This window comes from Hemitrygon akajei, chromosome 7 (assembly GCF_048418815.1).
Source record: "Hemitrygon akajei chromosome 7, sHemAka1.3, whole genome shotgun sequence".
Classification (NCBI taxonomy): Eukaryota; Metazoa; Chordata; class Chondrichthyes; order Myliobatiformes; family Dasyatidae; genus Hemitrygon; species Hemitrygon akajei.
In genome coordinates, this window is record NC_133130.1 from 60,270,972 (window position 1) to 60,293,486 (window position 22,515).

At 39.9% G+C, this 22,515-nt stretch overlaps 1 protein-coding gene across 2 annotated transcripts in view; it reads left to right on the forward strand.

Annotated features, from left to right (window-relative positions):
- sptbn1 (spectrin, beta, non-erythrocytic 1) overlaps positions 1-9,816 on the forward strand; it is a 263,697-nt gene extending 253,881 nt beyond the window's left edge. For both annotated transcript variants that reach the window (XM_073050973.1, XM_073050974.1), the window contains 4 exons: positions 1,935-2,173; positions 3,155-3,328; positions 8,138-8,180; positions 8,470-9,816. In XM_073050973.1, coding sequence (XP_072907074.1) covers positions 1,935-2,173; positions 3,155-3,328; positions 8,138-8,180; positions 8,470-8,685 — 672 coding nt within the window. In that variant the 3' untranslated portion in view covers positions 8,686-9,816. The remainder of the gene's footprint in view (positions 1-1,934; positions 2,174-3,154; positions 3,329-8,137; positions 8,181-8,469) is intronic.
- Positions 9,817-22,515: the final 12,699 nt, after the last annotated feature.

Sequence of the window (22,515 nt, forward strand, 5' to 3'; positions counted from 1 at the left end):
ATTCTGAGCAGTAATAAATTGTTACATATCCATGTATTGGCCATTGTTGACTGCTGTCAAATACTTAAAAAAAATAATTTAGTGAAATAAAGGAGGTCATTGATATACACAAGAACCAAGGGTCCTCTGAATTTCTGTGACTAATTGTATGAAATCACAATTCAAATAATTTGGATTCTGAAGATTCCCACCAAATCCAGATAGAAACTGCAGAACTACTGGAAGCTTGCTGCTCTCCAGGTTGTAAGGATCATACAGCAGCAGGCAACGTGAACAACAAAGCAAGACTTGGGTCTGTCTGTTTTTTAGGGGTAAATAACTGTGTTGACTTTGAGTGACTTTCTTCACTTTTTTCTAATAGCACTAATTCCATAATAGTTAAAGTTTGACTGTTACTCTGCTTAAAATGTTAATTGCATTGAAAGCTGTGCTCCTTTGTCTTTTAAAAACTGCAAAATAACTATACCTGGGTGATGGTGTAGGTCTGCATGATGTGATCTATAAAGATTGAAATCTTTGCATGCCTAAATTATGTCTTAAATCAGAGAGTAAATGAGCATAAGCAAAGTCTTGTGTTTAGAACAACTTGTCTTGTTTTGAGGGGGAGTTCTGTAGAATGGAATTTGATCAAGTTTAGATAGTACCACATGATTTATCTGTATTTGCATATCTGGTTTACCTCATTGCCAAAATTTTCTTTACTTCCCATCAACACCATCATCAGTACCAGTATTCAACTACTTTAGAAGGACTGAATATACAGTTACTTAAGGATATTTCATTCTTGTTACCATTGAGAATGGATTCCAGTTTTTTAATCCTGTCAGCTTTCCTTTCCAATTTAAATCATAACTTTTTTTAAAGTTTGGAATGTTTTAGTTTTACTTAAACGTCATTAAAAAGCAGCATTCTGTCAGCAGTCTCAGGATAGACATTTCCATAAATCTTTCATCAAATCCAAATCTTCGGATTAGCAAAAAAATGTTACTTGATTACAATGAGAATTTTACTTCAAGAGACAAAAATGGAGAGAGGGAAGGGGAGGGGAGCAGTTTCAATCTTTTACTAATGCCTTTATTTCAAAACAATATAGACTTTGTTTATTCTCAATCTGTATTCTTAACAGTTTATCTTGTCCAGGTGACTGTTAAAGTTGCTGTGTGCCGAATCTCACTGAATTGTTATGCAAATACTACTTGATTTCCCATTTGGAGGCTGCTGTAAATTGTCAGTCATATCTACTTCTCAGATTTATGCAAGTTCCTTGATAAAGTACCAATATGTGAAGTTCCGGTTTGGTCATTTTCACAGGAGCTAAAATGCTAATCCAGAGTTATTGTGCAAATTTGGCAAGATTAGGAATGAATCCCATTTTATTCCCGCCATAATCCATCCCCAAACCTCAAAATTATTAAGATTCCTTATGAAATAACTGAACCTAAGTACCATTATCCTTTTGATACCCTATTCAAATCACTCTGTGTATTTAGATTCAAGAGCTGGTGCCAGCCATTTTGTAATGGTGACCAGTGCACTTGCATTTGTTCCTTTCTAACTCGATCGCTAATATATTTTCATCACAGTTCCGGGGATTTACAGTAAAATTCCTGTTAAAAGTTCTCCCAAACTGTTGTGTCACCTATCAGCTACATTAGGATTCAATTAGGATGTTGTTCATATTTCAGTGCCAATCTGCACTGTGGACTTAATCACAAAACCTTTGGGGTTGGGCTGACAGATACCAACTTGTGGCAGTTTTTAAGCAGTAATGTTCCATTGCATTGTGACACAGTTCACTGAAAATACTAACACCTGCAATTCTCACTCAAGTGATGTATGAAGACTGATATAGGGTCATTTTTCAATGTGCTTAATTTTAGTCTATTTTTTGGACTTCATAAAACACTGGTTAATTTACTATCCATTGAATCTAGATATCTGATACAGTCGAAGCAAATGAGATGGTGAATGGTACCACTGAACAGAGAACCAGTTCCAAAGAGCCAAGTCCTACAGCTTCACCGACTTCAGATCGTAAAACCAAGACCTCACCTTTGCAGTCTCAATCTGCTACTTTACCTGCAAAATCACAAGAAACTCCCTCAGCACAGATGGAAGGCTTCCTGCATCGCAAACATGAATGGGAAGCACACAATAAGAAAGCATCAAGCAGGTAACTCTTAAGTATGCATTTCTGAGAGCAGATAGAATTTTGGGCATTAAGTTGTTTTTTGCATTTAATGTTGAACTTTGAAATTCCCTGGCTTGCAGCATGAGCAGCTGAAAGACTGAGCAGTCTCTAGTTAGGTCTTTTCCACTCCTGGTATGACCCAAGGTTTAGGTATGCAAAATGAACCTTGTGACAATACTGCTCAGCCCACCAAGCCCCTACTGAGGCCATTAAATTTTCACGTCCTTCTGCTTGCATCTTTCCACTATAGTCTGAGAACAGGAACTCATTGATGTTTCTCCAGAACTGGTACTGAAAAAAAATGCTGCACTGCCACATAACACAACTATCATTTTAGTAGTGTTGTAGTATTACGCAGTTATGAACTTGTATTTATGAAGTTGGAGCAAGAAAAGAATTAGACTGTATGAAAATAGATGTGTTTATGGAGTGTTGAAAGGTGCTTCTCGACATATCATAGACAATAAAAGCAATCAAAAGGCTTTTGTGAGGAGAATCTGTTCAATAATACTTAACAGATAGATCTCTCAATGTCCCTTTATGGCTCATTAGGTAAATGCATAGCCACGTCCATTTTACTAAACCAGTCCAAGACAGTTTTTGAATTTTTAATCTTTTCTGAGCTAGTTGACTTCAACCAGCTCAGATGGTGCACTTGAAGGAGTGAAAAGTCATCCATGGATTCTGTCCTTGATTACTGTGTAATCATTAATACTGGCATGTGCATGTGTGGATTTTGCAACAGGATGTAATTGGCTGCTGTGATTGCACGCTCATTCTAAATACCATATGGAAATAATTGGCAAGATGTGGCAAAGTTGATTTCCACCTGTGAAGCAGCATAAAAAATGAAAGAGATCAGTGAGGAAAAGGGAAGGAAAACAATGAGACTTTGCAATATCTCATTGTTTTAAATATTTAAAACATATATTGATGACTAATTTTACACTTCTTTCCCTCCAGATCGTGGCATCATGTGTATTGTGTTATAAACAATCAGGAGATGGGATTTTATAAAGATGCAAAGAATGCTAGTTCAGGGATCACGTATCATGGTGAGGTCCCAATCAGCCTAAAGGAAGCATTATGTGAGGTGGCTGTTGACTACAAGAAGAAGAAGCATGTTTTTAAACTAAAGTAAGTTCATTATGTATTCCATTTTTAAATGATTAGACATTTAAGAAATATTGTTTATTCCTCTCTTGTCTATTCAAATTTTTCATTGGGCAGCACTGCTTTTTTAAACTACATTTTACAAGGAGAGCACACAGAGGACTTAAAATTTCTGGAACAAAATTTACATGTTAGAAATAGAACTGAAAGATTAATCCAAATTATTGATGAAATAGTCAAATAATGTAGATTAAATAGTTATGAGCAGTGGAAGTTTCTTATCATATTTAGTTATGGATGGCTTCCATAAGTTGGTCTATGCCTTTTGTATTTTCATCTTCAATTTGTTTTATCAACACTCATGTCCTCTTTGGCTCTTCCAAGTCCAGTTTCTTCATTTTTCAATCCTTGAAACCAAAGTTCACCTATATTACCAATGAGTTCAATTTTCAATCATCTAGCCTCTGGTCCAATTCTTTTTAAACCTTCTGCAGCTACTATTTAATGTGGACTACCTTAGATTATCTGGCCCTGACTTTTAAGCAAATACTGATTATCAGGATTATTCAGAAATACGATGATGATTCCTAGCTTCTCTTTATCACTGTCATCAACCTCACTCTGATAACAAGTGCAAGGTTCTCAAGAACTTAATTGACAAGGAGAGCAAGACTGTTCATTTATTTACATCATTTTGTTTCCTTTGTTCCTTTTGTTCACTTGGGTTCAGTTCACCAATGACACATCTCTATCGTGTCATCTCTTCCTGGATCACCTTTTTTCTTATAAATAACACATTGTTTGTGTCTTCACACAATATGGGATGCGGTTCAAAAGTTCAAAGTAAATTTATTATCAAGGTACATGTACTACTCTTAGATTCATTTTCCTGTGGGTATTCACAATAAATACAAAGAAACACAAAAGCATCAGTGAAAAACCACATCCAACAAGATCAACAAACAACCAGTAGGGAAACTATGCAAATGCAAAAAGAAAAAATATGCTAAGATTGGGGGTAAACACAAATTACACTGCAGATGCTGTGGTCAAATCAACAGTACAAACAAGCTGGATGAACTCAGCAGGTCGGGCAGCATCCGTTGAAATGAGCAGTCAACATTTCAGGCTGAAACCCTTCATCAGGACTGAAGGAGGAGGGGGCAGGGGCCCTATAAAGAAGGTGGGGGGAGGGGGAAGGTGCCAGGTGAAAAACCAATCAGAGGAAAAATCAAGGGGTGGGGGAGGGGAAGCAGGGAGGGGATAGGCAGGAGAGGTGAAGAAGGAATGTAAGGGAAAAGCACTATGGATAGTAGAAGAAGGCAGGATCATGAGAGAGGTGATAGGCAGCTAGAAGAGGAAACAGAGTGAAAGTGGGATGGGAGAAGGGAGAGGGAGGGAATTACCGGAGGTTGGAGAATTCGATGTTCATACCAAGGGGCTGGAGACTACCCAGACGGTATATGAGGTGTGCTCCTCCAACCTGAGTTTGACCTCATCATGGCAGTAGAGGAGGCCATGTACGGACATATCCGAATGGGAATGTGAAGATTGGGGGTTAAAGGTTGCAGTAGGACCTGGTCCATCTGGGAAAATGGGCTGAAAAATGGCAGTTGGAATTAAATGCAGACAAGTGTAAGGTATTGCACTTTTGGAGGAAAAACCACAGTACGACTTGGACAATGAGTGGTGGGGCACTGAGGAGTGCAGTAGACAGGTCCATACAGATACAGATCCATAGTTGCTTGAAAGTGCTGTCACAGGTAGATAGGGTTGTAAAGAAAGCATATGACATATTGGCCTTCATAAATTGAAGTATTGAGTACAGGAGTTGGGATGTTATGGTGAAGTTGTATAAGACATTGGTGAGGCCTAATTTGGAGTGTTGTGTGCAGAGAGAATTTGCAAGGATGTTACCAGGACTTGAGTACCTGAGTTAGAGGGAAAGGTTGATTAGAACTTTATTCCACTAAGCTTGGAAGCAAGAGGGGAGATTTGATAAGCGTATTCAAAATTATTAGGAATATAGATAAGGTAAATGCAAGCAGGCTTTTTCAGCTGAGTTTGGGAGAGACTAGAACTAAGGGTCATAGGTAAATGGTGAAAGGTGAAATGTTTAAGGGGAATATGAGAGGGAATTTTGGTTGAAGTGTGGGACGAGTTACCAGCAGAAGTGTTAAATGTGAGTTTGATTTCAACATTTAAGAGAAATTTGGATAGGTACGTGGAGGGCTGTGGCCCAGATGAAGTTTAATGGGACTAATGGCAGGTAAATAGTTCAGCATGGACTAATTGGGTGAAGGACCTGTTTCTGTGGTGTGGTGTTCCATGACTATGTTTCTGGACCTGTTATATTTTACTTGGTCGCCAGACCTGAATGCCACTGATCAGGCCCTTAGCAGATTGTGGATCTCATGGTTCATCCAGGGCTTCTGGTTGGGGAAGACTCTAAATGATTTTGTGGGGACGCACTCATCTACAATTCACTTTATAAAGTCCATTACAACAGTGGCATATTCGATCAGATCCTCTGATGTGCACTTGAACGTGACCTAGTCCACTGACTTGAAGCAGTCCCATAGTGCATCTCTGCTTCCTGCAAACACCTTTTCATTGTCCTTATTTCTGGAGCCTTGCTCTTCACCTTTTGACTGTAGGCAGATGGGAGGATGACAACCAGATGATCAGATTTCCCAAAAGCAGTCTCAAGATTCCTTGTGGTAGTAAGGCAACAGCCTAGTGTAACATATACAAAATGCTGGAGGATCTCAGCAGGTCAGACAGCAGCTATGGAAATGAATGAACAGTCAACATTTCAGGCTGAAACTATTCTTTAGGACTAAAGGAATATATTGGGTGCTGCAGGTGTTATATTGATATCAATTGGGCAGAGAAATCTTCAAGCAAGCTTGATTGACGTCCCTGGCAATGATTTGAAAGGTGTCAGGGTAGGCTGTTCCTTGTTTGCTAATCGTGATACTCAATACATCAAATGTTTGCTTAGCATCAGCCTTTGGTGGTGAGTAAACTAGTCTGGATCATGGAGGAGAACTCAGTAAGTAGAATGGACAGCACTTAATCGTTAGATGTTCCAGGTTGAGGGAACAAGAGTGTGACAAGACTGCTTCGACTGAGCACCATGAAGAGTTTATCATGAAACACAGGCCCCCACCTTTTGTCCTCTTTGAATCAGCAGTCTGGTCCATCCGGTGATCAAGAAGCCCTTGTGCCTAGTGGCTATGTCTGGAATGAGCGACCTCTCCCTGAAATAGAGAGCAAGCAGTCCTCATTTCCTTCCGATACAACAATCTTGTTCTTGGGTCTTCTATGTTGTTTTCAAGAGACTATACATTTGTTACCAAGATACTAGGTAGAGGAAGCGTTATGCCCCACTAGTTTATTCTGACTTGGAATCCTCCCTTCCTTCCTCTCTTGTGGCCATAGAAATGTATCTTCATCTGCTTAAAGGTGCCGTACCTGCACTCCTGAGAATCAAGTCTGCTGAGTTCTTCAGGATATCGTAAAATTGCTAGTTCATTAAGATGGTTGAAAAGGTTCATTTTATTATCAAAGTATGAACACAGAATACAACTCTGAGATTCATCTTCTCCAGATAGCCATAAAATACAGAAAAATCATGGAATTTGTTGACCCCCCCCCCCCCCCCCCCCATGAAAAAGAAACAAAACTCTCCAAACCTCAACCTCTTCCTTGCACAAAAACTAAGAGAATGTACCGGGACGTGGCAGGTAAAACATCAAACCCCTAACTCTCAAGCTCCTCATGCAAAAAGCAGTGACAATAACGTCAAACACCCAACCTGGATACCATTTACTTGAAAAAGTAATTGCTAAAATTAAACCTTTGGTTCACAGCTTTAGTAACGGATAAAGCTGAGTTTTCTAAAACACATCTAAACCATCATTACAACCAGCTCTTTCCACCTCCATAGCACTGTTCCACTGCTCCCATGCAGAACTCATTCCCTCACCAATGTACATGTTATCCTTAGAACTGTATTCCAGTTTTCCATCTTGTATATAAATTCTCACTTCATCCCACTGCTCCAAATCATGCTTCTCTTCTTTAACTCTATAGTTGTGAGCCTCATGGTTGGTCCCTGAGACAAGGATCCTGTTTTAAACTCTTGATATTTTTAATTGCTCAGTAGCCTACTACCTGTTCCATATCTGCCACCTTTTCCAATCCTCTAGATTTATTTGCTCCTCCCATTCTGGATGCATACTTTATTGCTACTGCATTTTGTTCAGCTACTTAGACCTCAACATCATGAATTTCTTCTATAAAATTGTTCCCTTCACCCTTTTTTTAAAAAAAAACCTCTGCTTTGTTTGAAATAGTCTTTTAAATCTACCTTGGACCAGATGTTGTTTATCTGGACAGTCACCTTTTCTGTGGCTCAATGTCAGTTTATGATGGTACACTTGTTAATAACTTCTGTGTTTCTATTTAATGTATATCATCAGAGAATGATGATATACATTATGTTACAGAGATGCTGCTGTAGTTTGGATGTGCAAATTTCAGTTGGCGCTTTAGTACCTTGCCCAAGCAGCCATTGTTTGTATTTGGGAAAAGCAACATCTATAAGGAGAACTGTTTATTATGAGCGTTGTTATTCCTTTTCCTCATACCCCTAAACCAGGGGTTCCCAACCTGGGATCCATGGATCCCTTGTTTAATAGTATTCATCCTTGGCATAAAAAAAGTTTGGGAACCCCTGATCTAAACAAAGGCTCACGTATGTACATACATGCGCTGTTAGATTTTATTTTACAACAAATGCATAAAAATTCTTTCTGTTAAAAACAGGTTGAGTGACGGCAATGAATATCTCTTCCAAGCCAAAGATGATGTAAGTTTCTACCTCTGTAATAAGTAAAATTAGTTATTGCTATTTGTATTTTGATATTCAAGTCAGTTTTATTATATCCTAGTGACCAGTTTTGCTTCCTTCCTTAACTTCAATACAAGCAAAGATTTTTATATGTATTAATCTGTAATTTATGAACTGGAATCTTCTTTCTAATTTATGAACGAAGATTTTTAAACAATAGTTCATTTTTGTGTAATACAATATAATTAGATCAAATTCACTGAAAGCATCATTTTATTTAATCACAACTATTTTTTTAATTAAACAGGAGGAGATGAACAGCTGGATTCAAGCTATCACTTCTGCTGTTGTCACTGACAAGAGCGAGGCACCTGCAAGTACCCAGAGTACTCCAGCAGCTAGCCATGCCCATACCCTGCCAGCAAGTGTGGTGTTAACTGGTGAATCCAGTCCCGGCAGACGGGAGAAAGACAAAGAAAAAGACAAAGAGAAGAGGTTCAGTCTGTTTGGCAAAAAGAAATAGAGCAAGTCAATAGCCCTGCATTTCATATACTTCCAACAAAACTGCAGCATGAGCATTTAGAACCAATACATTACCCTCCGTGCCTAATGTCCTCAAGCCAGTTACTTCGAATTTACCAAGAGTATCAGTTCAGAGTGTCGCTAATCTTTAGAAAGCGAGGTATATTGGGCAGCTTTCATTTAAAAACAAAAGGACCAGTTGTTAATGATTTATATGTAGTTTAGGGTCCAAGCATCTAAATCTCTCCTCAATTTTGTGAGGCTGTCTTGGAAGTAAATTAGTCTACATCCATGTGCTACTGGAATGCAAGGCAGCAGTGCTTTTCAAAACTTTTACTTGTGCACATGGAATGTGTATTTAAAAAGATCCAAAATACTTGTCCAATTCCATTTACTAAAGTTGCTATGCTGAGTCTTGACTAGTAGAAACTTCCATTCCCATTTATTTAAAAAATATTGTATCATCTTTGCTATAACAAAAGGCAAACATGCATTAATTTGCATTTTAATTAAAAAAATCAAGTTAGCCTGGCAGCAGATATTAACAAAAACTGCTGGGTCTTGTGCAGCAAGCGTGATTAAAGAATGTTGGTATATAAGAATGAATTAGTATACTGATTCACTTTTAAATAAGCTGTAATTTTAACAATATTTTTTTTGTTGCTCAGTTGCATTATACTGTATGTTTCAAATAATTCTAGTACAAATATAAAACTTTAGATGTATATTAAAACCTTTCCAGGCTTATTGGTGTTAAGTGTTGAAGTGGGGATTCATTCTTCGGAAAAGTAATGTTCCTGAAATGGTTATTTGCTCGTTGGCTAAAGCACTGCGTGTTATAGTTTTGCTACATTATCTTACTATTTGATACATAGTGTGTATTTCTGTCCCTGTAACTATTGTAATGAAAATTTCATCTTACTGCACAATCAGGACACATAAATAGGAAAGATTCTTTGCAAAGACTGGGCCTGTAGCCACATAGTACAACAGGTTTTCAGTTGTATGGGACTGCACCTGTAGACTCTTACCCTCTCCGTTAAAAATGTGCGATGTCATTAAATGCTTTTAAAACTTATTGTGCCATGGGTATTCTTGTATAAGTTTCAATAAACCTTTTGTTTGAGCTAAATGCAGTTTGTGTATAATAGGAATGATTGCTTCAAATTTTGTTCAAAATTAAGCTCTAACTGCTGTAGATAATCAGTGAGTTTTACCTTCTAAGGTTTGCCAGTATCCGAAACAGGTGAGATGTGCAATAGAGGTGTCTACAGAATGTTACAGTTGTTCAGTTTGTGTTCCATCCAGGTTTCCATTTTCTGCCGAAGCAATCCTTGTTACCTCACTTGTGAGTGCATACAAGTAATGCCAAGTTGTGTAAGACCATAAGAAATAGGAGCAGAATTCCTTCATTCCTCCCAACAAGTTTTATCCACCATTCCATCAAGGCTGATTTATCGTCCCTCTCAACCCCATTCTCCCTCCTCCTCCCTGTAACCTTTGATGCTCTGATTAATCAAGAAACTACCAACTTCTGCTTTAGATATACCCAATGACTTGTCCTGCACAGCTGTCTGTGGCAATAATTTCCACAGTTCTAAATGGACATACCTCTATTCTGAGGCTGTACCCTCTGGTCTTCGACTCCCACACTATAGGAAATATCCTGTCCACACACATCCACTACCTCACTTCAATATTTGATAGGTTTCAATGAGATCCCCCCCATTCTTCTAAACTACAGTGAGTACAGACCCAGAGCCATCAAACGCTCCGGATGTGTTAACCCTTTAATTACTGAGATAATTCTCGTCAACCTCCTCTGAAACTTCAACAATGCCAGTCCACTTTACTTAGGTAAGGAGCCCAAAACTCCAAGTGCAGTCTGATCAATGCCTTATAAAACCTCAGGATTAAATCTTTGCTTTATATTCCAGTCTTCTTGAAACAAATGCTAGCATTTGTTACTATTATTACTACTGACTTAATCGAAAAATTAACCTTTCGGGAATCCTGCACTTTGTCTCCCAAGTCCCTTTGCCCTTTCTGAATTTCCTTCCCTGTTAGAAAATATTCTACACCTTTATTCCTTCTACAAAGTGCATAACCATACACTTCCCTACACTATTTTCCATCTGCCACTTCCTTGGCCATTCTCCCCATCTGTTTAAGTCCTTCTGCAGACTCTCTGCTTCCTCAATACTAACTGCCCTCCACCTATCTTCATATTGTCATACGCTGTTCTGCTGTCATCTCTGCTAGTGCCCCCTTCTAATCTCTCATGCCTCTGTAATTCCTCTAAATCCACTGATACATCTGACTTTATCTGCTTCCTCTCAAATTCCAGTGTGAATTCTATCATATTTCGATCACTGTCTCCTAAGGGTTCATTTACCTTAAGCTCGCTAATCAAATCTGGTTCATCACACAACACCAGTCCAGAATTGCCTTTTCCCTAGTGGGCTCAACCACAAGATGCTCTAAAAAGCCATCTTGTAGATGTTCTACAAATTCCCTCTTTTGGGATCCAGCAGCAATCTGATTCTCCCAATCTTTCTGCATATTGAAATTCCCCATGATTATCATTACATTGCCACTTTTTCATACTTTAATTGTTTTCATTGTAATTAGGACCCGACACCTGGCTACTACTGGGAGACATTAATAACTCCCATCAGGGTCTTTATACCCTTGGATTTTCTTAACTCTGCCCACAGAATTCTAGATCTTCTGATCTTATGTCACCGTTTCCCAAGGATTCGATTTCATTTTTTTAACCAACAGAGCCATCCCAACCGCTCTGACCTTTTGATGCAATGTGTATTTTTGTATGTCAAGGTCCTAATTGTGATCATCTTTCATCCAAGGCTCAGTGATGCCCACAACATCATACCTGCTAATCTCTAAGTGTGCTACAAGATCATATTCCGTATACTGCATGCATTCAAATATAACCACTTCAGTCTTGTATTTATCACCCCTTTTGATTTTGCCCCCGTATTACACTTCAACCCCTCCCTCTGGCTGCAATATTGCCCTACCATCTGCCTGCCATTCCTCAAGGGCATAAATGTCCAGCTATAGTACATGAATCAGCAGTTGGCTTGGCCCTTTGAGGAAGATCAAATATTTCATCTTGCACATGTCCCAACGCTATATGTGCTGTCACATTGCCTTCCTCTCTGAACTTTTATTGAGGACAATGAGGTTTGCAGAATAAGTGAATGAAGCATTGGTGGGAAAGGCAAAAGAAGGGCCTGAAGAGAAACACGTGACAGTTTGATGTTGAAGAAAGAGGTGCTTGCATATTTTTCTCCAATATCATTAGTGTACAGTTAAACATAGAAAACCTACAGCACAATACAGGCCCTTTGGCCCACAAAGTTGTGCCAAACATGTCCCTACCTCAGAAATTACTTAACCTTTCCCTCTATTTGAAGACCTGTAGTGGTCATACCCTTCTACCTTCACCTGTCTAACCAAGTGGATTCTGTCCACTCCAGAACAGTGCCTTTCTTGATCATTGCTGTCATCCTACTTTGTTTTTACCTTCCTTGGCTCATAAGTGTATAGTCAACGAGCTCAGAAACGGATCAGGGCCCATCACATCTATGTCAACCATCAAGTACCCTTCCACACCTATCCCATTTACCAGCACTTGGACTGTAGCTTTCTATGCAACGGTGATGCAAACACTCATCTTTATACTCATTTAAGCATTGTGAACGTATCTGCAATCAGCATCCTCTAGCTTTATATATCTTTGTTATGGGGAAAAGTATTGCACTGTTTATCTTACTGCCCTGAATTTTTTTAAAGCTTTTATCAAGTTGACACACTCCCCACCCCCACCAGCTCCTTCTTTTCAATTAGAACAAAGTCAGTCTCTCTGGTCTTAAAACTGAAACATTCTATCCCAGGTAACAGCAAGGTCCTTCTGCTATACCTACTAAGGCTTCCCTTTCATTGTGCATTTCATAACCTTTATTTGTCTTCCCAATTTGCATCACCCTCTATTTATCAGGTTTAAATTTCATCTGTATTTCTTTGTGCCTATGAGTATTAAGCACATAGTCCTCACCTTTTTTTAAGTCATGCTTTTATCCCCATCACATCATATTCTTACGTGCCTGTCTATGCATGAAGCTGAGCAATCTTATTAAAGTCTTTGAGTTGTACAGCACAGAAACAGACCTTCTGGCCAACTTGACCATCGCAACCAAATTGCCCACCTATATCTACTCCCATTTCCATGCATTTGGCACATATACCTTCCTGGTAACGCCATGTCTTTTTAATATTGTAATATTGCAATTCTACCCATCTCAATGACTTTCTATGGTGATTTGTTTCACATACCCACCACCCTCCGTCTGGAAACCTTGTAACTCAGATCCCCTGGCAATCTTTGTCCTCGCACATTAAATTTTTACCCTACAGATTTAGACTCCCTTGCCCTGTAGAAAAAAGACTGTTACCATTCTCCTGACCTATGCCCCTCAATTTTATTAACCTTTTTAAAGTCACCACTCATTCTACACGAAAGGGTAAAAAGCACCAGCTTTATAACTTAAGCCTTCCAGGTCCAGTAGCATCCTCCTTTCTGCACCTTCTTTATTTTAATCACATTCTTCCAATAGCTAGGCAACTATATCTGCCCATAATACTCCAAGTATGATCTCACCAACATCCTGAATGAAAGTGTTCCAACTCTTTTACTCAGTGCCCTGAACAATTAAGGCAAATATGCTGAACACCTTCACTACCTAATCTGCGTCACTATTTTCAGGGCTCTGTGTACTTGTACCCCTAGGTCTCTGTTCTACAACATTATCCAGGGGTGTGCCATTGACTATACAAGTACTGTCATGGTTTAACTTTCCAAAATGCAATATTTTCCATGGTCTTTTCAATGGTAAATACAATGAAGGCATGTATTCATTTAAGAACTCACCTATTTCCTGTAGCTCAACACATCGGTGACCTCATTGATCCTTAGGGAAATCTATTCTCTCCCTAGTTTGCCTTTTGCTCTTAATATATTTATAGAATCTCTTAAGTAACTAAGTATATTTCACATTCTTGTTTTCAGAATTGTTTGAATATCTTACTATTGTTAAAACACCATGACTCAAGTTAAATATCAGACTATTTATTTATTGAGGCAAGATACTGTGCATTACTTAAGCCATAAATGCCTCATATTCTGCTGACTCATCTTAAATTAATCTTCGAACAAATAATGGTGCTTTGATTGCGGTTTGCAATCTATCTTTTGAAGTCTGGGTGCTAACTTGGTTTTGAGACATCACCATCAAACTTCCGCTGACCTAACTAATCTCAAAATCCTTTCATGATCTCCAACTTGATAGTTCTCCCACTCATGTAATCCAAGATCCACAATCAGGGATGCCTGGTTAACCCAATTATTAGAACTGTTTTTAAGGCTGAACTTAATACTTTGCTTAGTACCTTGTTCCTTCTGTCTCATTCTCTGCTGTTTAAACTGATATCCTGTCCCAAACTCTCTACAGCCAGTCTAATCCTTCAGAGAATTATATGTTCATCTTAAAGTTTCAACCATTCCCCATCCAATATAATGTTCCTTTATCTCACACTGCATTTGCTTCCTCCAACGAGTGTTTCTATAGGAATATGTTTGAGTACCAGTCAGGCCTGGCATTTTGTGGCCAGAAAATTGCATTTTTGGCCCTGACATTTGGTTCCATCTCTCAATACAATGCTGACATTAATTTCTGAAAGTTTGATGTTGATGTCCTAGTCCACAGTTGGCAGTTGTAGCTCTTCCTCTAAATTTGAAAATTTCATCATTTAAAATTTCTATTTTGTATTTGCCTTGGCATCACCAATTTTTCTTTGACCTTTGTCTTTCTGGAAATAATGATTTATATCCAACCACATGCCATCTTAATCTCTTACTCTATTTCCAGTATATTCTTCCATGTCTCCATCACCCTTCTGATAATGTCAGCCTTCATGCCATTAATTCCAGTAGTTTCCTTTTCTATCGTCACATGGGCCCTCAGTTGATTCTATTTCCACACACACGTACTCTACCCCTTTCCCCTTTCAGAATCACACTGGAGTTTCCATCAACTTCCAGCCTACTTCTATCTATACCTTTCATCAGTTTCTAAAAGTCAACTAACATAAAAACAAAATGCTGGAAATACTCCACAGATCACGGAACACTGGTGGAAAGAGAAAAGGCTAACATTCCAAAGTGAAGACCCTTTATCAGAACTAAAAGACTTGATCTCCACTTTCAGGCATTCAAGGAGACAATTCCCTCGGGTGGGGGGGGGGAAGAACTTGATCTACACAGTATTTTGTCAACACTCAATCCCCCTTCCTATTGCTTTTGTTTTGTTACTGCTAAATCCAGGAGATTCAACACCTGTTATATTCATCTTTAGAGCCAGAGAAAAGTACAGCACAGAAACAGGCTCTTTGGCCCATCTAGTCTGTGCTGATCTGAACAGACTGCAGCACTGCAGCACTTTAGGCATACTTGTTTGTATACACTAGATTCACAGTTTGTCAGATATGATTACAGTAAGATGGCAGTTCATTCAGGCCATATACTTCAAAGTGGCTATAAGTTAATGCAGTCCACCGCGTCTCACTTCCCATCTGAATGGTACAAATGAATCTGCCCCCTTTACTATATACTTTACATTTCACATCTGTGTAAAAGTAGTTTTCCTCATCAATAACTCTTCCATTCTCTCCACAAGGTTGACTTTGAGCTTCTGGTATTTTAAATCTGTACAGGATTGCCACTCTGACCTGTTTCCAACCTCAGATTATTCCAATGATGTGCAACATAATTTTGTAGATCCTTTTGATTAGTCATATTAAACCCTTCTGGACTAAAGTTAAATCATTTCCAATTATAACTGCTGCTTTTTTTTAAAAATAGCATCATTATGAATAACAACTGTTCCTAATTACATCCTATTGACCAATTATGTGTTTCTTGTTCAAATACACTAATTTCCCTAGGCAGTGGATGGAGCATAAATGCAGTCAGTTGGATGGGTTAAAGTGTGTTTAATCTGAGAAGTATCAGGAACAAGGGTGATGAACTTAGAGCACAGATCAGTACTGACACCTAGGAACTTGAAACTGCTCACCATTTCCAATCCTGATCCCTTGATGAAGACTAATGTGTATTCCTTCAACTTCCCCTTCCTGAAGTCCACAATCAGTTCCTTGGTCTTACTGTCATTGAGTGCAAGGTTGTTACTGCAACATCATTCAACCAGCTGATCTATCTTGCTCCTGTATGCCTCCTCATCATCTGAAATGCTGCCGACAATAGTTGTGTCATCAGCAAATTTATAGATGATGTTTGAGCTGTGCCCTAGCCACACAATCATGGGTGTAGGGAAAGTAGAACAGTGGACTAAGCACGCATCCTTGAGGTGTGCAGTTGTTGATTGTCAGGAGGAGATGTTAATTCCAATTAGCCACTGTGGTCTCCCGGTGAGGAAATCGAGGATTCAGTTGCAGAGGGAGGTAGCGAAGCCCTGGTTTTGTAGCTTGTTGATTAGAACTGAGGGTATGATTGTGTTGAATGCTGAACTGTAATCAATAAACAGCAGCCTGAGATAGGTATTACTATTGTCTAGGTGATCCAAGGCTGACTGGAGAGTTAATGAGATTGTTTCTGCTATAGACCTATTCTGGCATTAGGCAATTTGCAGTGAGTCCAGGCCTTTGTTTAGGCAGGAGTTGATTCTAGCTAGCCATGACCAACCCCTCAAAGCATTTTGTCACAGTAGATGAGAGTGCCACTGGGTGATAGTCATCGAGGCAGCTTACTCTGCTCTTCTAGGGCACTGGTATCATAGTGTCATGGTATTAATACCACTCCCTTACCTCTCTGAAGATCTATCCTGAGCCCAACATATTGATGCAATTACAAAGACGACACGACAGCTGCTATATTAGGAGTCTGAGGAGAATTGGTATGTCACCAAAGACTCTCACAAATTTCTACAGATGTACATGGACAGCAGGCTGACTGGTTGCATCAACATCTGGAGTGGAGGGGCCATGGCACAGGATCAGGAAAAAAACTGCAGAAAGCTGTAAACTCAGCCAGCTCCATCATGGGCACAAGCCTCCCCAGCATCCAGGTTATCTTCAAAAGGCAGCTTCCATCATTAAGGACGCCCATCACCCAGGCCATGTACCATCAAGGAGGGGTTACATGACCCTGAAGAGAGACACTCAACACTTCCAGAACATTTTCTTCCCCTCCACCATCAGATTTCTGAATGGACAATAAATCCCTGAACACTACCTCAGTATTTTTTCCTTCTCTTTTTGCACTACTTAATTGCATTTCTTACTGCAAATTATAGTTTTATTATTATGTATTGCAATGTACTGTCCCCACAGAACAACAAATTTCATGAAATATGCAAGTGATATTAAACCTGATTCTGAATCTGATATTGAGGGTCAGTATCACAGTTTCAGAAAGGGTGGATCATCTACTGAGTTATTGTGGGTGAAGTCAGAAACAGGAAGGGAGCAATCACTCTATTGGGAGTATTCTATAGCCTCCTACCACCCCCCCCCCCCCCCCCCAATAGTAGCAGAGACACTGAGGAACCGATCAGGAGATAGACTTTGGGAAGGTGCAAAGATAACAGTTGTATTCATGTATGACTTCAATTTCCTAATATTGAGTGGTGTCTCCTTGGTGAAAGAGGCTTAGATCGGGCAGAATTTGTTAGGTGTGTCCAGGAAGATCCCTTACATATTGAGTGGACAAGGTGACTAGGGGAGAGGTCATACTGGATCTAGTTAGTATTAGGTAATGAATCTAGTAGTAAGGTAACAGATCTCTTGATGGGAAAGCATTTCAGAGAAAATGACCACAACTTGCTGAACTTTAGCATAGCCTTGTCAAGTATAGGAGATGATGTGATAGGAAAGTATTTAGTTATGGCTAATTACAATGATATTAGGCAGGAGCTTGGGAGCATAAATTGGAAACACATATTCTCAGGGAAATGAACAGCTGAAATGTGTTTGAGAGCACGTACATGGGGTTCTATATAGGTTTATTCCATTGAGACAGGTAAAAGATAGTAGAGTGAAGGAACACGAGATGGAACATTTAAGTCAAGAGGAAGAAGGAAGCATGTGAAGGTTTAGGAAGAAAAGATCAGACAGGAATCCTGAGAGTTATAAGGAAGCCAGGAAGAAGGACGTAGTACAGCTGGAAGGGGACATGAGAAGGCCTTGGCAAATAGGATTAGGAAAAACCCAAATGAAGAACAGGAGAATGACTAGAGTGAGGGTAGGGCTAATCAGGGATGAAAGGGGAAATGTGCCTGGAGTTGGATGAGTTAAGGAGGGATAATTCTGGGAGTTATAGACCAGTGAGTCTTAAATCAGTGGTAGGCAAACTATTGGAGAAGATATTCAGAGGCAGGATTTAGAGCATTTGGAGAAATAGGGATTAAGGATAGTCAGCATAGCTTTATGAGGGACAGGCATGAGTGTGATTGACTTTTATTTAAGGAGTAACAAAAGAAATTGATGAAAGTAGAGCAATGGAGGTAGTGTATATGAATTTTTGTAAGCCATTTGATAAGGTGCCTTATAGTAGGCTCATTCAGAAAGTCAGGAGGCATGGGATCCGGAGAAATCTGACTGCGTATATTCAGAATTGGCTTTTCCACAGAGGGCAGAGGGTGGTAGTGGATGGAGCGTATTTTGGAAGACCATGACTAGTGGCGTTTACTCCTATTCTCATAAGGCATGCTCCCCAATCCAGGCAATATCCTTTCAAATATCCTCTGCACCCTTTTTATCGTTTCCACCTGGTAGAGGCAGATATATTAGTGACATTTAAGAGACTCTCAGATAGACACATGGATGAAAGAAAAATGGAGGGCTACATGGAAGGGAAGGGTTAGATTGATTTTGGAGCAGATTAAAAGATCACCATACCATTGTGGGATGAAGGATCTGTAATGTGCTATTCTATTCTTGGTGACCAGTGGTGTGCCTCAGGGATTCTGTTCTGGGACCCCTCCTCTTTGTGATTTTTATAAATGACCTGGATGAGGAAGTGGAGGGATGAGTTAGTGAATTTGCTGATGACATAAAGGTTGGGGGTGTTGTGGATAGTGTGGAGGGCTGTCAGAGGTTACAGTGGCACATTGATAGGATGCAAAACTGGGCTGAGAAGTGGCAGATGGAGTTCAATCCAGATAAGTGTGAGGTGGTTCATTTTTGTAGGTCAAATACAAGGGCAGAATATAGTATTAATGGTAAGATTTTGCAGTGTAGAGGACCAGAGGGTCCGAGTCCATTGGACATTCAAAGCTACTGTGCAGGTTGACTGTGTGGTTAAGAAGGCACGCGGTGTATTGGCCGCCTTCAACCGTGGGATTGAGTTCAAGAGTCAAGAGGTTACAGCTATTTAGGACCCTGGTCAGACCCGACTTGGAGTACTGTGCTCAGTTCTGGTCACCTCACTACAGGAAGGATGTGGAAACCAGACCTGACTTCACACGCTAGGTCAGGCGTGTCCCTATCTCACTGAGATACGAGGCTGCTGCCTATGCTCCATCCACTACCACCCTCTGCCCTCTGTGGAAAAGCCAATTCTGAATATACGCAGTCAGATTTCTCTGGATCCCATGCCTCCTGACTTTCTGAATGAGCCTACTATAAGGCCTACTATCAAATGGCTTACAAAAATTCATATACACTACCTCCATTGCTCTACTTTCATCAATTTCTTTTGTTACTCCTTAAATAAAAGTCAATCACGCTCGTGCCCGTCCCTCATAAAGCCATGCTGACTATCCTTAATCCCTATTTCTCCAAATGCTCTAAATCCTGCCTCTGAATATCTTCTCCAATAGTTTGCCTACCACTGATGTAAGACTCACTGGTCTGTAACTCCCAGAATTATCCCTCCTTACCTCTTCCAACTCCAGAGAATTCCACAGATTCACCACTCTCTGTGTGAAGAAGTTTTTCCTCATCTCAGTCCTAAAAGGCTTCCCCTTTATCCTTAAACTGTGACCCCTCGTTCTGGACTTCCCCAACATCGGAAACAATCTTCCTGCATCTAGCCTGTCCAATCCCTTTAGAATTTTATACGTTTCAATAAGATCCCCCCTCAATCTTCTAAATTCCAGTGAGTATAAGCCTAGTCGATCCAGTCTTTCTTCATATGAAAGTCCTGCCATCCCAGGAATCAATCTGGTGAACCTTCGCTGTACTCCCTCTATGGCAAGAATGTCTTTCAAGATGGACATCCTTCAATCCTGAAGTCGTGCCCTCTTGTCCTAGAATCCCCTACCATGGGAAATAACTTTGCCATATCTAATCTGTTCAGGCGTTTTATTCAGAATGTTTCTGAGGACCCCCCCCCCCCACCTCATTCTCCTGAACTCCGTGGAATACAACCCAAGAGCTGCCAAATGTTCCTCATATGACAGTCCTTTGATTCCTGGAATCATTCTTGTGAATCTTCTCTGAACCCTCTCCAATATCAGAATATCCTTTATAAAATAAGCTCAAAACTGTATACAATACGCCAAGTGCAGTCTGATGAGTGCCTTATAGGGCCTCAACATCACATCCCTGCTCTTATATTCTATACCTCTAGAAATGAATGCTAACTTTGATTTGCCTTCTTCACCAGCGACTCAACCTGGAGGTTTACCTTTAGGGTATCTTACACAAGGACTCCCAAGTCCCTGTGCATCTCTGCATTTTGAATTCTATCTCCATCTAAATAATAGTATGCCCGTCTACTTCTTCCACCAAAATGCATTACCATACACTTTCCAACATTGTATTTCATTTGTCACTTCTTTGCCCATTCCCCTAAAATATCTAAGTCTCTCTGCAGGTTTTCTGTTTCCTCAACACTACCTGCTCCATTAATCCACAAATCCATTAATCTCATAGTCCAAATCATTGACATACATTGTAAAAGGCAGAGATCCCAACACCGACCCCTTTGGAACTCCACTGGTAACCAATAGCCAGCCAGAATAGGATCCCTTTATTCCCACTCTCTGCTTTCTGCCAATCAACCAATGCTCCACCCATGCTAGTAACTTCCCTGTAACTGCATGGGCTCTTAATTGCTCAAATAGTACTTTAGTCCAAAATAGTAAATAGCATCTACTAGCAGGAACAAATATCGAAGATATAACAGCAAGAAGTGGATGCTTGAGGAACCATTTTGCCCCTCTTTTCTGATGTACTATTCAATAAAGTCATCGCTGATTTGTATTTTGTAAGTCTATTTTCTTCAGAGGATCAATATCATGATTTCTTTAGTGTCCAAAAATTTATCATTCTCAGCCTTGAATAGATTCAGTAACTGAGTATTCTCAGCTCTCTGTGCTACAGAATTGAAAAGAAACAGGACTGTACATGTAGAGTGTATTCTATGTTTTAAATGATCAGCTCTTCTTTTCTAACACAGAAATCAGCCTCCTGGCAGTGTTCTCACAATTTTCTGTCTCCATATTCTTCTAATCAATGAGCTTCATAACCTGGATGTCTGCAACTGGATTCTTGTTTTCCTCATTGGGAGACCACAGCCAGTGTGAATCAGTGATAACATCTGCTCCTTGGTAACAATCAACACAGGCACATCTCAAGGTTGTGTGCTTAGCCTACTGCTCTACTCTCTCTAAACTCATGACTGAGTAGCTAAGCACATCTCAAATGGCTTCTATAAATACGCTGATAACATCACTGCTGCTGTCAGAATCTTAGATGACAATAAGGAGGCATACAGGAGGGAAATAGATCAGCTTACTGAGTGGTTTTGCAGCAGCCTTGCACTCAATGTCAGCAAGACCAAGGAATTGATAGTGGATTCCAGAAAGGGGAAGTCAGTAGAACACACACCAGTCCCCACTGAGGGTTCACAGCTTTTAGTTCTTGGGCCCAACATATTGATGCAACCATGAAAAAGGCACACTAGCACCTGTATTTCTTTTGGAATTTGAGGAGATTTGGTTTGTCACCAAAGGTTCTAGCAAATTTCTATAGATGTATCTTGGAGGGCATTCTGATTAGTTGCATCATGCCCTAGTAAGGAGGCTCCCATGCACAGGATTGATAAAGCCTGCAGGGAGTTGTTGACTCAGCCAACACTATCATGGGTATGAGGCTATCCTCCATTGAGGACATCTTCAAGAGGCAGTCCCTCAAGAAGGCAGCATCCACCATTAAGAGCCTTCACTACCTGGGTCATGCCCTTTTCTGATTACTGCCATCAAGAAGGAAGTACAGGAGCTAAAAATATTTTAGGAACAACTTCCTCCCTTGGTCAATCAGATTCCCTGACCAGTATCCCTTTTGCACTATTTATTTTTAATTACAACTTAAAGTAATTTTTTTATGTCTTGCCCTGCACTACTGCCACAAATCTCACAACATATGTCAGTGATAATAAAAGTGATTCTGATATAGGCCAATCTTCTTTGATCTATCCTCACAGATCAAATACCAGATCTTGTGAATGTGAATCACTGTTGTACCGATTCCAAGACAAACAAGTTATTCTTCCAATACAAAGACATATATGGTGCAACACACACACAAAATGCCAGAGGAACTCAGCAGGCCAAGGAGCATCTATGGAAAAGAGTACAGTCAACATTTCAGACTGAGACCCTTCATCAGGACTGGTGAAAAAGATGAGGAGACCGAGTAAGAAAGCGGGGGGAGGGGAGGAAGATAGGTGAAACTGGGAGGGTGGGCAAAGGGGTGAAGTAAAGAGCTGAGAAATTGATTGGTGAAA